Below are 18575 nucleotides of genomic sequence, written 5' to 3'. Positions count from 1 at the left end.
AGTCTTTATATATCTTCTTGGAAGATCCCACAAATCCACTGCTGGTAGAGATAAAGGTAAACAATATACCCTCTTTCTCTACATCATTTAACTAAGGATGTTCCTTTTTTTCTCTTAGAATATTCCAATCTTGTATGCTGCTAGTGAGTTGTGATTACAGCACTAGTACATTTGGTGTTTACTTGATAGGGTACAGGTAATGAAGGAAGGAAAAACGACACATGTATATAAATGGAACTCAGGGAATGGGCAAGTTTGCTGGAGAGGGAGACTGTTTCAGCGTGGTTGTCTGAACTCATGGACCCTGGTTTTTGGCAAGGGCCACTTCCCCGTGGGGAAGTTTTGTTAGCCCTGGGAGTAACTGCTCAGATTCTGACTGGTGCACTTACCCTCTATTGATGCTGATAATCACAGGGTAGCTGCCCACATGATTGCTCCTTCTTCCTGAAAAACTAGTGCTCAGAGTTAGCAGAATAATTGCAGTGACATTTGGAATATGAGCACCGAGACTTTGTAGTGTGTGTCCCTCCTGTGCTATGAGTGAAGGAAAGAACTGCTTTTTCATCCTCTACTTGTAAAGAGCAACATGGAGGCCAGCAAGACGCTGGCAGTGCACACCTGGTTGATACCTGGAACCCATAGAAAGGTGGAAGGAGGAAGAAACAACTCTTGAAAACTGTCCTCTGTCTCCACACACACTAGGACTAGGACGTGCACTTACACTTAGACAGTGTACACAAATAGCAGTAATCATAAATCAAGCTTTTTCTTTTTTTGACAAGAACAAGATGACATTGTGGGTTACATAACTGTTGCCTGGCACTTGTGATGATAGTCTTGCCTCCACGTCTTAGGTGGCAGCATCTTGTTGGGTTACTACATAATGGCTACTATGGGCCCTTTTCATTTTTAAAATTAGGATGGTATTGGTCCTGTTTAGCTTACAGGGTTTCTATACCCAAGTAAAAGAATTCTGAGGAAATGAGGTTGTGCCTTGGGTCTGGTTTTACAGGATCATGGGATTTTCTCGTCTCAGAAGGTGTTTACAGTACTATGGGTCTGACCTCAAAGGTTCGTGTGTTCTCTCTGTAAGAGCTATCTCAATCTAAGGATGCCCTTTCAAAGACTCCTAAGGACTACAGTTACTGCTCTGAACACTTAGTTTGGAGGATATTTCTGTTTAATAGAGTAAAGTTTATAGTTTTCACTGAAAAGATGTGACGTCAACTTATTGAAAATCAAAAGAAAAGATAGGCTCTGTGGTTGAATCTTGGAAGTATAAATGTATTTCCTTGGCATATGGTGACTGTCATCCTGTGTGATCCTTTGGGAGCTGTAGCCTTTGCCTTTCACTGTTTATTAGTGTAATAAATAGAAATTGTGGGAGTTAAGGACTGTGTTTTAAGTTAATTACCACTGCATTAAATTATGCAGAGACATTCTGAGATGCACACACCCAAACAGACAAGCAGTTAAAGGAATTCCTCAGTTACGTTCAGCAAGGTCCTTGCAGTGGGTATGCCCCGTGCTTCTGTACAGAGCTAATATATTTGAGGTGATTATTCCTTAGAACCATGCTTGATATCAGCCAGTCCAAGCTAGGAGCATTGCCACAGGATAGCTACTGAATAGTAGATACCACTTCAACATACCTGAAAGGCATATTTAATGGCCATAGAGAGGTAGACAGTGTTGTCTGCCTGCGTGTAAATATGGGATCCATATTTACTAGAAGAATTTCCCTTATGAAGCCAGTACTTACTGTGTCCAGTGATGAGAAGGTTCAGAAAGAACAGGTTTGGTTTAGCATTAGAGTCCCTCTGCTTGCCTGGAGTTTGTTGGTAGACCATCTAGCGTAGCCTCCTTGGTATGTTTTAGGCTTATGATAGCCTGTCTCAAAACAACAGTAACAGCAATGAAAAACAAGCCAAAAGTTGGTTGATTGCTTCTGAGGAACAACACCTGGGGTTGAAGTCTGGCTTCTGTACATTCAGGTCTCTCTCTCTCTCTCTCTCTCTCTCTCTCTCTCTCTCTCTCTCTCTCTCTCTCTCTCTCTCTCTCTCTCTCTCTCTGTCTGTCTGTCTCTTTCTGTCTCTCTCTCTCTCTGTCTCTGTTTCTCCTTCCCCAGTTTCCCTCCCCCTTCCCCTCTCCCTTCCTTCTTCTTTTCACTCACTCGGTATAGTATTCCCAGAATTAGCTCTGAGTTCTTTCCTGCCAGCAGACTTGTCTGTTTTGTCTTTGATAAAGCGCATTCATGCATGTTTCTGGTTGGTCCTCTCAGTTCAGTGTGATAGGTGAGTATGAAGAGGACCCTTTCCTTCTGAACCTTTAGTGACTGCAGTGGCCTACAGGAAACGAGCCCAAGGAGCAACTTCATGCTTCTTTTTTTTTTTTTTTTTAACTTCATGCTTCTTAACACAGGCTGAAGTTTAGTTTTGTTTATTACTTGTGTCAGGTTTCAGAAATTCTTTGTAATCTATTGTAGTTTTTACTGCCACTGTGACAGGTTCTGAAGTCTTTCTGTAACGGAACCATAGAAGCATGGGGCATTTAGTGATTATCTGCTGTAGGGAATATTTTGGTGACAAATTCTTTTCCTGAGCTCTTAGCCATTCGATATGGAATAATGAGAGAATGTGCTCACTCTCAGCTAAAGCCGTCACTCTTGTTAGCTCTATACCTCTTTGCAGGTAATTTTTTCTTCCTTTACAGTGATTAGCACGGGTTCCTGTCTGATTCTGGCATTATCTGGAGGGCCAGAGCAGGTGTTCTTTGTTCATGTCATAATCATAGGTTTTCGGGAGGGGTGACAAGTCTGGCAGGCCTTGCGCCAGATCCTCAGAAAGTTCATGTGTTTAAGTCTGCCAAAAAACACTTAACACATTTCATTGTAATCAGGCCAGTCTGTCGTAGCTCGTATTTGTGGTTTTGCCCTAAATGCAATCAGTACTTTGTATATGGTATCTGAAGTTTTCGTAACCAAAATCAGTTCAATTGTGGTGGTCACTGAGTGTATCTGAGGACTCCATCACACAGTCTGTTACACTTTGGCATAAAGTCCTGAAGTAATAATAAGCCAGAATAAAAGACTCCTAAAAAGAGCCATTCTTTTTTTTTTTCTTCCATTTTTAAAATTGAAGTTAGAAACAAGCTTGTTTCACATGTCAATCCCAGCTCCCTCTCCCTCCCCTCCTCCCCATCAGTCCCCACCAGTCCCCCCAGCCCCCACCCAATCTCCACTCTGATCCCCAGGGAGGGTTAATCTGTATTTCAGGATGCAGTCTATTCTATTTTTGTCAGTGTCTGGTTGATAGGTGCAGAAAAAGGAGCATGTAGAGTTAGTTAGTAGCTACCTTCATATACTCAGAAATAAGGACGCTGGCCACCATAGTACCTGCTGTTAGTAGGAAAGCGTAGGATGGGGATATCCCCATGTTTCACATTGTATAAACTGGGTGTGGCGGCTGTTAGTAGGAAAGCATAGGACGGGGCTATCCCCATGTTTCACATTGTATAAACTGGGCGTGGCTGGCTGCTGTTGCTCCCTCTCTTTCTGTTGCTCCTCCTGCTTTGCTTCCCCTCTCTTCACCCCTACTTCTTCCTCCTGTTTCCCTGCCCCTCCTCCCTTTTCTCCTGTTCCTCCTTCCTCTTCTTCCTTCTCCCCCCCCTCCTTTTCCTCTTCCTTCTTCTCTTTTTCTTACCTTTCTCCTTCATTTTCATTTTGACACAAGGTCTCACTCTGTTGCCCGGGTCCTGCTTCCCAGTTCTTGGGCCCAAAGAATCTGCCCCTTAGCCTTCCTAGGGCTTCGTTTGTAGTTGTGAGCACTGTGCCTGGCCAGTTCTTCCTAACTTTTCCGTCAGCTGATCCTGCTAATGCTTTATATTTAGGAGGTATATTCCCGGAGAACGTGTGAGTCCGTTGAAGTGGAATGTTTTGATTATAACTCATTATTCTCCATAATAGTTTGACTCTGCTTAGTCCTTCACTACAATGATCTCAGTGCTATGAAGAATTCCATGCTTGTTTTCTTTCTGTGCTATAAGCCTGAACATGGGGCACGTGTGATTCCTCCAGTGCTCAGGATCACGGTCAGTCAGTGTTCATCCAGTGGTAATGTAAGTGGATACCGCTAATGAACATTGAACCATGGAGCAAATGACCACTGATAGCCATTGGCAGTTTTACTGAGCCTTGTACAGGGACTAAGGTGTACATTTAAGTGACACACATTTTAGGTCCCTGACTGCCGGGAATTAAAATTAGGGTACCACTGTGATGTTCTGTGGTAAGTGCAGTACAGTACAGCCCTTAGCTGCTTCAAGGTGACAAAGGGTCAGAGAGGGAGGGGCAGCAGTCAGGTGCCTCAGCAGAGGCTATAGTAAAATGTTACCAGCGTCGATGATCCAGAGCAGGCGACAGACATTTGGGGCTGCTATGTAGTCTTGGAACTTGTCCTGTAAGTAAAGTAACATCTCTGAGTTGGTGATCCTCAAAAGAAGTCTGAGATGAAACCCCCAAATGTTACAACTAGGGGTCTTGATCAGGTTCACTTTCTCTTCCAATTAAAGAATTGAAAGCCAGGAGAAGAATCTGAAACACAGAGTGCCCTCTTTTGGCTTCCCCTACAGTACAAAGCTTTCTGTTTTAGAAGACAGGCCCGCTTTGGGGGTTGAAACGGTTGTTTGTTTTTTAAAGACCAATAAAATAATGGAAGAAGCCAACATAGGTTGTGTGCTTGCCATGAGCCAAGCTTGTCTTCAGGAGGCTGGTATCCTGAACTTAATGTGCTCATCATTGAGAAGACACAGGTCTGTTGCCTTTTTCCCCGGATAAGGGAATGCCTGTTCTGAGAGGTCTGTTCACCTGTGTACTCTCTGAGATTGCTCTGCCCTATGGTCGTAGAGCTGGGATCTCGTTATTTCCATTGACCCGTTTTCTGTGTAAAGTGGACCATGGTGTGGTGGGTGGGCTGGACTTCTTTCTGAACCCCCACAGCCATTATATTCATTCTTCCTGTGCAGAGTATTGGATACAGAGCAGGGTTGAGGGCCTTACCTGGGTTCTTCGGGGATGATCAAAAGCCATGTTCTAAAACAGCCCCGGCTTTCTGGCTTGGCATTGAAGCTTAGCGCCTTTGATGCCTGCTTTGTGGTATGAGGGCCAGCCGGCTTGCAAAGCTCTGCTCCATCCTCTGGAATTGTTTTTTTTTTTTCCCTCTCCACTGCCAAGAAGCCCTTCTCAGTAAGCAAGTGACCTGTTCCTGGGTCTGCCTTATGCTGATGCCTGTTAGGTGCGAGCGAGGAAATGACAGCAGAGCAAACGACACGAGCGAGAGATGCAGCAGAGAAGCGAGCGCCTCCTAGCATCATTTGTTGGCATGGCTTTGGGCTTTCAGGTGCCCTTCCAGTTGCTATGAATAAGAGTTCATTCACCGTGGGGAACGTCCTGCATGTACACGTTTGAGAGCGCACAGACCACACGGGCTACTCAGAGTAGCGGGTGTGATCGGTATTTTGAACTTGCTAGGAAGTGGAAGAGATACTTAACTACACAAAAAGTGTTCATAATGGTTTTCCTAGATGATGAGCTGAAGTCTTTCAATGACAACGTGTCACCTTCTCCTCCTTAATTAATCTAATTGCCTTTCTTTTCCTCTGAGATGCGGCCCAGCAGTCTTGTCACTGGTGATATAGTGGCTACTTAAGTACTGTTTTGAGCTAAATATTACCAAATGACCATAATTGAATATGCTGTTCATATCTAAGGGCTTTAATGAGATGCAAGTGTGGTTTTCTTACAGCAGATTTAGACAGAAGTCAACATCACCCTTTCATTTTCTTGTAAATTTTATTTATCAGTTTTTGTTTAGAGTCTATTCAACAGCCTGCCCTGGCTTTTTAACACCGTTCTCTTCTCTCTGGTCTGCTCACCAGCTCGGTGACGTGATGGTTGATGTGGCAAGCAACATCATGTTGGCTGATGAGCGGGTCCTGTGGCTGGCGCAGAGGGAAGCAAAAGCCTGCAGTCGAATTGTGCAGTGCCTGCAGCGTATTGCCACGCACCGCCTGGCCAGTGGGGCTCACGTGTACTCCACAGTAAGTGCAGCACGGTCATGGGTCACTCCAACCTACAAGGGCTCCGTCTCTCAACCCCATCATGGTGTTGCCGTCTCTTGTTACTAGTAACGAGCACACGGTATCTTTCTCCGAAACATTTGAGAAGTTAATTTTGCTTCTGAGTAATCTGTTTTCTCCATAACTGGAGCATACTTTTGTATTATGCAATTTGAATGACTGCCACTGAAATGCGTTCTACAGCAAACGTAAGAAATGTTTTTAGGGCTCTGCTGGCATGCCATCACTGTCCATCCAAGGTAATACTCATCTCTGAGCTCTGAAGGATTCCTTGGGAGATTGCCTGATAACTCGTCTAGGGTTTGGTCTTAAAGGACCAGTATGCTCTCCAACACTTGGGAAAACTATTGGCACACTATAATAATCTCTCAGTGAACCAGTATTAAATTTTGCTCAGGCTAAGTTGAACTCGTGAATTTCTTTGTGTATTGTTCATTTGTGTCCTAAAACTTTGATAAGCAAGTGTGTTATTCCCTTAGCTGTCATACTCTGATCTGATTCATGGTTTTCTGCTCCTGACTACAACAGTGAAGTTGAGTGTTCTACAGTTTGACCTGTGTGTGATTCTGTGTAATTATTTTCCTGAAGCCGTTTTGATCATGCTATGCATTATTATACCTTTAGCTCTATTAAGATTAGAATTTCTTTCCTGAATAATTAATAGAGGCCAAATGTGGCTACTATCTCAAAGCCAAGAAGTTCACGGTAGTTTCACTTGTAGATGCCTGACCTGACTTGAGACTGACGTGTCAATCAATGGCCTCCCCACCTGCTTACACCTGGTCCCATCCTGCAGCCTTCTTTATTACTCAGCTGAACCTCACAGGTCCTTCTGCCAGAGAAAGAGTATAATAAAAGTGGTTGTACGTGAGTGAAGGCCGTTTCAGCTTGTAAGACAGGCTCCAAGAGTTACACATCTGCATACACAGCTGCCCCCCTTAACCCTGGGAAAGTATTCTAACACCCCAGTGTATGCCTGAAGCCATGCATAGTAAGGAGCTCTGCATATGCCGTCTTGTCTTCTGTGTTCAGACCTGTCAAGCTCTGCTTTTAAATCAGGCACAAGAGACTGATAGTAACGCCTACTGATAAGGTGGGATTATTGTAATAGTGAAGAAAGTTATTTATAACTTCTGAGTTGTTAGTTTCTGGAAATTTCTATTTAATACTTCAAGACAGTGGTTGGCCCTGGATATCTGAAACTGAAGGATGTAAACCAGGAATGTGTTGGGGCTTGCTATAATAAGATGGCATGTTCCCAGAGTATCAAGAAGAGGGCTTGTCCAGAAGGACAGCTTCGTTAGTCCCATGGGAAGTTTCCTGTATCAGCTGTGCTGGGTGAGACTCACCAGCAGCTGTACTGGATTTTTGTGTGCTGTGATCCTGCAATAATTTGGAGTGTACATTGTTAGTTTACATATATAACTAATGCTGATTTCACAGGGTTATTGTGTGAAGCAAAAGCTTTGCATACGTAATTATCCTCACAGCAAGGCGAGTCATTACATTGTCCTTAGACTTGCAGTTAATCCTGCAACCTTGGCAGGTTTGGAAGTGAAGCTTGTCACCCTTTCTTTTCCTGTGCCTTCCCTGGCATGGGTGGTGAGGGGGAGACATGCTGGGGGTCCTCCAGGGGTATAGACATGGTGGCTCATGGACTGACAGCTTGTACATCTTCGTGATCCCCCTAAGTTCAGGTCACTTTTGAATTCCTTGAAAGCTGGAGGGTCAGTAGGTGCCACCCATTTTAGGCAATTATTCTGACCTAACTTACTTTTTGACTTTATTTCCTACCATTTGGATCAACATCTGCCTTACTTTTCTGGGGAAGTGTGTGTGTGGGGGGACAAACAGCTACTTTTTTTTGCAGCTTTTTTCTCTTTTCTTTTTTCTGAATACAGTACATACAGCCTGCTTGTTCTCCACACGAAGAGACAGTATGGGTGATCTGTGTGTCACTAGTGTTCCCTCCATTAATTTTTCCTTCCCTTAGTTATTACAGGGGTCATTGATAGCTTTTTTGTTTTTATTTCACAGCTCATTGTCTAAGTAAAGAACATATTTTTATATAAGCTATTTTTCAAATAATTTTTATTATTTCATTTTATCTGTAGTGCTGAGATTCTTGTGTGTGCTAGGCCTCTGCTCTATAACTGAACTATATTGCCTGTCCTTGGGTTATTTTGAATTTTTTTTATAAAATTAAATTTTATACCATTTCCCCTTACTCTTTCTCCCTCCCACCCTTTCCACACCTGCCTCCCTACTTTTCTTCCAGAATCAGTCTTCTTCTCCTCCTCTTTAATATGTGTGTTTTTCTGGGTGTGCATCTGTGTGTATGTGGAGGGGTGTACATGTGTGTCTGAAAGAGTGTGTTGTGTTTGTATGTGTTTATGTGTGTGCATGTGTCTGAGAGTGTGTTGTGTGTCTATGTGAGAGTATGTGTGTGTCTGCGTGCGTATGTGTCTGTATGTCTGAGTGTGTGTTGTATGTGCTTGTATCTGTGACAGACTGTTATGTCTGTGTGAGTGTTGAGTGTGTATCTGTGAGAGAGTGTGTGTCTGTGAGAGTGTATTTGTGAGTATGTGTCTGGGAGTGTGTGTGCCTCAGTGAATAAGAGACTGTGGGGAGGGGGGGAGAAATCTTTAAAATCCCCCCTTATTCTAAATCTTTCAACTTTTGCTTGCTTAACTTTTGCAGTATTCGCCAAATATTGCTCTAGAAGCATACGTCATTAAGGCTGCTGGCTTCACAGGGATGACCTGCTCCGTGTTCCAGAAAGTGGCTGCCTCTGATCGCACAGGCCTTTCTGATTATGGGCGACGGGACCCCGATGGAAACTTGGACAAGCAGCTGAGCTTCAAGTGCAATGTTTCCAGCACGTTCTCCAGTCTGGCACTGAAGGTGTGTTGTGCTCACTGCTCATTTAAAATTATCTGTGCTTATGTTCCAATACATGGTCTTTGGCTTTACACAGAAATCTCTTTTGAGGGTTTTGTTTTTAAGGGGTGATGGTGAGTATCTTAAGAATATTGCATTGCTGTTTTTAAGGAAACTCTGACAGGGATAGAACTAGACTTCACTGGCCCTATATATTTTTGCCTCCTCATTCCCTTTTTCGATCTGGAAATATCAAAAACTGTTTTTCTGATTGCCATGGTATAAAGACAGATTCATTAATACTACATATTAAAATATTTTCTACCATATAAAAGCTTTCTATTGATTTAAAAATACTAAAGCATTTTCATAGAGCTTTGGAGTTGTTGTAAGCTCTTGGCACCGTGCCCACAATGTCTACAGAAGTCAGCTGTGAGGCTGGGCATTTAGTCAGTAATGATGTATTTCAAAAATTTTGGCAAAGAAGTGCAAATATATGACATGTATTTAAAAAAAATACAAATCTGTGGTTTATATTTTTTGAAGTGACTTTTGGTTGTTGTTGTCGTTTGAACAATGATAAGAAAAGCTTATTTCCTGATTTTCAGAGTTTCCCTCAGCTACATTAAAGCAAAGAACTCTAGAACTAAAGTGGCAGTCCTGGATGGGTCCTCGTGTCTTTCTCTTAGCTCTGTTGTATTCTTTGTGGCTCTTAGTTACAAGGAATCTTGTTTCTGTCTTTCCCTAAGTGGCAGTATTTTAATGCCTGCAAAATAATTGATAACAGAGGTGCTCTGGTCCACTGATGGTTTCTGATATGTGTCCAGTCAGAGAATGGGTAATTAATGTACTTCCTCATAGCTTCCCCTGGTGCCCTTCATAAGGAAAGCACATATGCTGAATGTAGAAATACTATAGCTGTCCAAGATAATCTGAAATGGGTGAGAACATCTGATGATGCCATGCATTACTCCATATGGTGTGCTCAGAGCCAGATTGGCCTGATTAATCTTTTATTCTCGGCTGATGAGAGTACATGACACCCCAGCCTAGTAAGTCTAGCTCAGCTTACCTTACAGTGTTTTGGCAAAAATATACACTGTAAAGAGGTGTTGAGACAGCCATGAGAGATAAGCGTGGGTTTCTGAGGAGGACTTAATTGATGTGTTAAGAGTTGGTAGAAAGGGAGAGAAATGATGCCACCCTATCGTTCATCAGTTTCACAGCCTGCCTCCTATGGCAAAGTGTTCCCAGCTAACAGTGGGGCTTCAGGTAATGCTCTGGGATCTGCCCATTTCAGACCCTTCTTCCTTCCTCTTCCTCTTCTTCCTCCTCCTCTTCCTCTTCCTTCTCCTCCTCCCCCTCCCCTCCTCCTCTTCCTGTTCTTCCTCCTCCTCTTCCTCTTCCTTCTCCTCCTCCCCCTCCCCTCCCCTCCCCCTCCCCTCCTCCTCCTCCTCCTCCTCCTCCTCCTCCTCCTCCTTCTCCTCCTTCTCCTCCTTCTCCTCCTCCTCTTCTTTTTTTTTTTTTTCTTTGGTTTTTCGAGACAGGGTTTCTCTGTGTAGCTCTGTTCTGGCACTCGCAGAGATCTTCCTTGCCTCTGCCTCCCAAGTGCTGGGATTAAAGGCATGCACCACCTCTGCCTGGCCAGACCATTCTTCTTAAGTTCATCCTATGGCTAGAGAAAAGGCCCTCTATGTCATTATTCCTATGCCATGGGCGGTCCTGGAGAAGCAGGTTGGGAAGGCACATGCTCTTCATAACCCAGAATAAGATGGTTGAATGTCAATAGTGAAAAACGCACTTCAGCTTTGTCACTTTAACACAGGATTTTCTTCTCCCGTTAACACTTATTCCGGGCAGTTGTTTGTTTCTTCTAGTCATACTTTAGAAAGAGCTTTTAGTATGTATACCAACTAGACTACTTGAACATGCAGTCATTGATTGCATCCCCCTTTAGTGTGGACAGACTAACTCACAAGCTGAACCTTGACAAAGATGCCTTTACTTAGCAGAGGTGTCTGGCTTGTTTGCTTCTTACAAACTTTGTCTTGTTTTTGTGCGTCCCTGCTTCCCCTCACTCTAGCTAGATTTAGTTTTCCTATGCAGATCCTCCTGACTTATAGTGCAGACTCTTCCTTAGAAAATAATGCTGTTGAGAGTGTAGGGGACATACTTGAACTCCTGTATACTCTAGATGAACAATACATGCTGTGGAGTCTTGATGTCCTGTGTGACATAAAGGCCTCTGGAGACCTGTGCTTGCTGCTGCTGCCCAGCATTATAAGAGAGTGTGGCACCACCAATTACTATCCTAGGGAAGACCAAAGGTCAAGGGATGGATGCTGTTGTGTGGGCCTTTTGTCAAAGTCTGTAAATGAAGAAGACATCCTAAGTTTTAGAAGCTGCCTGTATTTACAAGATCATTGTGTGTCCCTTACAGTCCTTACCTGGACTACTGAACACTGGCTGCATGTACCATCATTACGAAGCTAGCTAATGCAATAAGAAATGCATTACTGTCATGTAGCTGCTGCCCAGGCCCGTGAGTGGCACCTGACCCTGCAATGCTTCTGTTGGGAGCATTATGCAGACCTTTGCATTTGCCTACATGGTGTCATTCCCGAATCTGCCCCAATGTGAAGTTGACCTTCTTCCCCCCTCCCATGAGAACAGCAATTCTCTGGAGGAATCTGCCATTGACTTGTGCATTTGCCCTCAGCTCTCCTGTCCCACACCTCTTGTTACTGCTTCTCCTGTCTGCTAGTGATAGCAAACACCCCTTGGTTAGTCTCCTAATCACTTGACCTCTTTGAGGCCTGGCACATGCTGATTCTTCTGCTGGAATTCCTTGCCCCTTCCCACCTTTCCAGCTCTTGATTACATGTGAAGATGCAGCTCAGATGCCACCTGTAAGAAGTCTCAGCTAACACCGTCTAACCAGTCTTCCTTTATCCTACTCCTGGGCCCTTGCCTTCTCCCCAACATGCTCGTGTGACAATGCCCATTGTTTGCTGTTATGGCTGTGTATGGGAGCTACAGGGATTGTGTCAGGTAGATCAACTTCTCTAGATTGAATCTGAAGCCTGGCCCCAGTGGGCTCCAGGATTAGAGTTCCAGGTGCGGAATTCATTTGTATGCATTACACCTAAGGCTATTCTAGTATATACCTCTACCACTGATTCCTGTTGCTGTTGATGCCATAGTCTAGATGTGTTCATATGCTAGAGCAGAGTCTGTTCGCAATCAACTACTGAGAGATGTTAGAAGTCGGCTAACGTTTTGACTTAGCTACAGTGTAAGTCGACTCTTTGTAACTGATTAGAAGCCAGTTTTCCTTGAATATCCCGCATGTCCCTCACCCCAGACATGCAGGGCCTTATCCCGGCTGAGGACCTCTCCATTTCCCACTTCGGTTGTTATGCACCTTCACGCCTCCTACCTCAACTCCTGCTCTTTCTCAAGTGCTCAGCTCTCCCCAGCCTGGAAGACACTATTACTCTCCCCATGGGGCTCCATGCAGACTGCTCTTCTTTCTTCAGACAGAGTTACCTACCGTTAATCCAAAGCTGCTTTGTTCTTTCCTGGAGTAGTTGCCTGTCCTCTGACAGTGAGTTGGCTCTCAGGAGTCATGTGATGTGACCAAGAATATGGTCTCTGGAGCTCGGTAGCCTGGGTTCTCAGTCTCCTTCCCTGCTATCCAGCTGTATGAATGGTAATCAGTGTCTTAGCCTCTCTCACTGTCTGTTCAGTGCTGTTGACAGGGGCTTATGACATCGTAGCAAACTCAAAAGGTTTGGAAAAGATGAAAGCAGTTCATATGTTGACATTCACAACAGTACTTTCTTGGTGTTAGCTTTATTGTTACTACTTAGTGGTAGCAGGTGTCACCTCCTTCTTACTCTATGAGTATTTGATACCAAGGACATGATGCCTTTGGGTGCTGCACAGGGCCAAGCAGAAAGTCACCTATTCTCTAATAACTGTTGAAGGAAACTAATAGTTAAACCTAATAAAGAAAGTCAATTGAAAATGAATTCTAAAAGCACCCCCCCCCAATTATCCTTAGCAAGAAAATATGTTAGAACATGCCACCTTACAGTCACACGAGTAAGTAGGGAGCTGTGAATACATCGGTATTTCATTGTTTTGAATTCAGTGGTTTTGACTCATCCTGATTTTAGTGTTAGAATTTTTTTAAACATTAAAAAAAGCTTAAAATTTGAATTTTACTTATGGATGAAGCCTGTATTCTCTCACAAGATGCTGACATCCATCCAAAGTGCTTTCAGGTTTCAGTTAATGTTTGTCACACCACTTTTTAGTGGACTGCCATGCTTGATATCAAAAGGCCCATGATAGCATGCTTTTCATGTGTTTTATCTGTTTTTGTGTTAAAATGAGTAGTGAGACAGAAGTACAGGTGTTAGAACATGGGGTTCTGGCTTACTGTTAACCCACCTCTTTTTCTCTTATCTCTTCCTCCCACTGCTAGAGGAATAACCATGACACCCAAGCACTGTAGGCTTCGGTACCCCTCATGGCCACGCTCCCCTCCACCCTTTGTTACAGAGGTCACTCGGTATGTTCAGAAGTTGAGATATAGAGGTTACTATGTGAAGCAGCCACCTAAAACATGTTGCCTGCTTTTTTCTGTAAGGCCCGCCATCTTCCAACAATGATTACTGGAAGCCCAAATCATGCATTTCTCAAGGCTTCTTAAAAGACGTTTCCGGTTTATTAGCTGTCATTTGTGTGTGTATTATCTTCCTCGTTGCTGTAATCCACACATTTTAAAAACCCACACATGATTAATTGAAATTATAAACTGTGCTTCCTGCCTCCAGGCCAGCAGACAAAAGGTACAGTCATGAGGAATGTAACAAATTAAATGTTCTTCAGTGATTTCTAAAATTAGATTTACAACCTTGCCAACAATAGTGAACAACACTTCTTTTAAAGGAAGAAAGCATCATTTTACGTACTTATTACAAATGCTGGACATTATTGATACAGCTGGAATTCATCTTATCCGCACCCCAGGGTTCCGTCTCATCCCAGGGAGCCTGTAATTATTATTTGGTAATAATCTTTATTGGGCAGGGAAGGGAGTTCAGATGCTCTTGAGTATGTAATGGCCCTTGCTCTCTAGCTCTTGCTATGGACTTTTTTGTTTGTTGTTTTTGATTAGTTTCACAAACTTAACATTGGACTTTTTCCCCCTCAATTTCAAAGCATTATGTTTCATTTTTTCAACTCTTCTTTAGAAAATGTTAGTTCTGACGTTTTAAAATTCAGTTTGGTTTATCATTACTAATACTCTTATAGAGAGCTCTATATACTTTTCAAATACTCTTGAGTTCTTTAGTAAGATTATTTTATGAATTTTGTGGTTATTTGAATAAGTCTCTATTATGTAGGATTATGAACTTTTAATTAATATTTTGATTTTCATATTTAGGTAGATTCTTATATATGTAAGAGAAATTTATATATTTTACAGAAAACTTATTAGGTTAATAAATGAGTGGATTCATATAAACTTTGATTTTATATTTGGTTTTTATCTTTTCATTGTATTGAAAATAGGTTCTTTTCTAATACAATATATCTTGATTACAGTTTCCCCTCCCTCTACTTCTCCCAGCTCCCCCACCCCCCAAAACCACTCCCTTTCTGTTTCTCATTAGAAAAGATCAGGCCCCTAAGAGATAACATCATATTGAAGTTCAACAGGACAACCCAATGTGAGGAAAAGAGTCCCAAGAGTAGGCACAAGAGTCACAGACCCACTGATTCTCACAGTCAGGAGTCCCATAAAAATACTAAGCTAATGTTATAATATTTATCTAGAGGACCTGGTGTAGACCTGTGCAGGCCCTGTGCTTACTGCTTCAGTCCCTGTGAGCTCAGATGAGCCTTGCTCAGTTGAATTAGAGGACCTTATTCTTAAACTCTTGCAGCCTCCTCCTCTCCATTGAATTCCCTGAGCTCTGAGGGGAGGGATTTTTGTCATCTTATATTTGTAATAGTAGAAACCTTTGAATGGTTTTTCTTAGACAATAATTCTGACAGATATTTTCATGACATCTTTAATTTAAAAGTGATATGCAAATTTCTTGAATAATACCCAACAGATTATTGTCAAATATCTGCTGTGCCTGCATTGTAAGCAGAGCACTTACTTAAGTAATTACAAAGTCAATCATTTGCTTCAGTAGAATCTTTAAAAAATTTTTTCAGTACACATGCCATGTTGACTTGGTTAAACTTATTAACAGTGAGCTATTTTCAGTAAACGTGACAGGAAATAGTACATAGGTGATAAAAATGCATAGTTTTATCTGTAGCCCACATTCCATCCTGTCTAGTTAATGAACAGAGGGTGAGGCACTTGTTGAATCTGTAGGCTTTGATTGTATGCACAGGTGTGCACACTATCCAGAAGCGGGACAGCTATTGGACTGACTCTTCCACCAGAGAGAGCACGCTGCTCAGAACTCCTGTGAAGTCTTTCTCTTAGCTTCCAGCCATGCGTTCTGATCTGCGTCTCCCATTGTCAACAGAATTATTTTGTTAATAGCAAGTCAAGTGGATGGATTCAAGAGTTTGTCAGGCAGCAGAATAGCGAGTGGGGTATGGTTGGGTAGAGCAGTCAGGGCTCTGTCTGCCCTCCGCGAGGTGTGTGGAGAGCAGAGGACTGCAGCTGTGAGCTCATGCTGCTGCAGGCGAGGTAGGACGTGGATTTAAGCAGCATCTTAGTCAAATTATATGGTAGCTTAGAATTAGTTGCAGTATTCTCTAGACAGTTCAGAAGCAAAGTATTATTAAAGTAAAATAATAGTCACCTATGTCCTTCAAGAGGAAATCCTTTTGGTGCCCAGAAGATTGGCTTTGAGGGAAAAGGGGGTGGTGGCCAAGAGAATGGCTTTGTGATAAATTCAACCCTTAGTGAATATTTTCAGGTTGGTTACTTGTTAGCTCCTGGGTATATAGAATTGTGGTTGTTGTTGAATGCTGTGTAACTTGAAACCTACAACAAACACTGAAAGCGTTGCTGCTTTGCCTTTTGATTGAGAACAAGTGTGAAGAGATGAGGACACATTCTGTGGTCTTCTAGCATGGTCAGTTCCTTCTGTTTATGTTTTTCCAAGCACTGGTTCCTTCCTCTCAAAGAAATGGATGCTAAAATAAGAGTGTGTTGAATTTAAACTTCTATTTTCTCTGTAAAATTCTGTTCTTATATTGCGTGAGCCTGGCTGCATTTGTCCCTCCCGATCGCTCTTGTTCACTGTAAAACTGATGAGTGACCACTGAAATCCTTGGTCTGTTTAATGCTCCGTGCTGCAGCCGTGTATACTAATATGCTGAGCTTTATAATATATGTATGTGGTTTTGTTGTTTTTTTCCAGAATACTATCATGGAGGCTTCTATTCAGCTTCCTTCCTCCCTTTTCTCACCGAAACAAAAACGAGAAGTCAGAGCAACTGATGACTCGCTCTACAAACTTCAACTCATTGCGTTCCGCAATGGAAAGCTTTTTCCAGCCACTGGGAATTCAACAAAGTTGGCCGATGATGGCAAGCGGCGGACAGTAGTGACCCCTGTGATCCTCACAAAAATAGGTGTGTGTGGCAGATGTTACCCGGTGGTTGTGGGGCACCATGGCTTTATTGGTTGAGCTTCCTTTAAAAAGCTTATTTTTTTTTTTTGTTGCTTTAACGAGTCACTGGTGAAAAAAGATCTTGCTGAGTGCCCATCGGTGTATAAGTTGGCATTTACTTGTTTATGAAGTTTGTTTGAGAAATACCGCTTTTCCCCATTTTCTCCAGATGGTGTGACCGTAGATACCCACCACATCCCTGTTAATGTGACACTGCGACGAATCGCGCATGGAGCAGATGCTGTTGCAGCGCAGTGGGACTTTGATTTGCTGAACGGACAAGGAGGCTGGAAGTCAGACGGGTGCTGTATACTCTACTCGGATGAGAACATCACCACCATTCAGTGCGGCTCCCTGGGCAACTACGCTGTGCTAATGGTGTGGCTGTTGTTAGCTTGATGCATAAATACTAAATATTCTAATGCGTTTCTATGCATAATTAAGCTCAACCGAAGAATTTACTTTTTAACTTAACACAAATGGCTCCGTTTAATTATGTAAGAGGTGATTCTGGATTTCAAGGGAAATTGAGTTACTACCAAGTGAAATGAACGAGCCTGTGCTTGGTAGAGGATGCTCTGGTAAACGCTGTACGGTATCAGATCAGCTAGGTTCTGACCTCCTTAAGACATGGAGATACCTTACTGCTTTTCCTACTCCTGGCTTTCTGACCATACATCCATAGTTCTGGACTTTTGAGTTGAGGAAGGATCTGGGGATGAATAGTAATGACTTAGAGTTTTGTGTCTGCACGAACAGTATTGAAGCAGGGTCTTCACTTTGATGGATAGTCAGCCCCATTCTGCCCACATTCACCATTGCTGTTGCCCAATAGTCACTTTGTAAAGTAACTTCTATTAATACATGAGATGAGGTCTCTTAAATACTAAGGCACTTGCTTTATTCTTACTCCTGAGCACACCATGCTGAAATGACCCACCTTAGTTTTGCTCGAACTAACTAACTTGTTATTTGTGGTTGTTACGTGGTGCTAACATCTTGGTTGTGTGTGTGTGTGTGTGTGTGTGTGTGTGTGTGCGTGCGTGCGTGCGTGCGTGCGTGCGTGCGTGCGTGTGTGTGTGTGTGTGTGTGTAGCAAACAGGAATCACTGCAGGTCTGAGAGAGACATTGCCCAAAAATAGCCAGGACTTCCCTGTTTTACTTAGTTCCAACTCTGAATCTGGTGTCTAGGCAGTATTTTATCCAAGTAAGAGGGATCGTGGTACATATACCTGTTGAATTTTTTAAATATGGTAGCGTTTACCACTAGAAGGGATCTTGAGGCAAGCCCAGATTATAGTAACCTTCCTCAGTGTTTGCTTCGTTTTCCTTTCTGTTTTGTTTTAATGCCTTTCCTGGTCTACTGGCAGATGAGGCAGTGAAGTGGATAGGTTATTTTGCAGGTGATAGAATTGTCTTGTCAGTGACATCATGAATCTTTGCTCACAGCTGTAAACAGTGCACTTATACTGTATCCAACATACCCGTCCTTCAACATGCATACTCTTGGGACATTTGATGGGTGATGGAGTATGTATCGTTAGAAGCTCCTCCTCCTCTTCTTTTTTCCTCCTATTCCTCTTCCTTCTCCTCTTCCTCTTCTTCTTATTATATTTACCCTGTTTGCTTTAAGTTAGCGTTACTAGCTACTGATTTCCATCACAAGGTGTCTAGTTTCTGTGAATTCACAGCTCACTCTTTTGTGACTGTTAATGAAAGCAGTCATGGGCCTGTGAGCTCGATCAGTGGATGCAGCACCTGTTGCCAAGTCTGAAGGTCTGAGCTCAATTCCTAGGACCCATCCATGGCATTCATTCCCCACCCCCATAGGCATGCAAGATCCATAAGTAAAAACTGATCCCCTGCAAGTTGACATTTAAAGTTTGAGACTATTTTTGT

At 42.9% G+C, this 18575-nt stretch overlaps 1 protein-coding gene across 3 annotated transcripts in view; it reads left to right on the top strand.

Annotated features, from left to right (window-relative positions):
- The window catches only part of Adgra3 (adhesion G protein-coupled receptor A3), a 96085-nt gene that overhangs the window by 57838 nt on the left and 19672 nt on the right, over window positions 1-18575 (top strand). For all 3 annotated transcript variants that reach the window (XM_040747066.1, XM_040747067.1, XM_021226417.2), the window contains 4 exons: window positions 5935-6096; window positions 8836-9039; window positions 16425-16638; window positions 16846-17054. In XM_040747066.1, coding sequence (XP_040603000.1) covers window positions 5935-6096; window positions 8836-9039; window positions 16425-16638; window positions 16846-17054 — 789 coding nt within the window. The remainder of the gene's footprint in view (window positions 1-5934; window positions 6097-8835; window positions 9040-16424; window positions 16639-16845; window positions 17055-18575) is intronic.

Source organism: Mesocricetus auratus, unplaced genomic scaffold (genome assembly GCF_017639785.1).
Source record: "Mesocricetus auratus isolate SY011 unplaced genomic scaffold, BCM_Maur_2.0 Super-Scaffold_100006, whole genome shotgun sequence".
Lineage (NCBI taxonomy): Eukaryota > Metazoa > Chordata > Mammalia > Rodentia > Cricetidae > Mesocricetus > Mesocricetus auratus.
The sequence above is the reverse complement of the archived record's forward strand: the minus strand, read 5'-3'. Positions and strand labels throughout refer to the sequence as shown.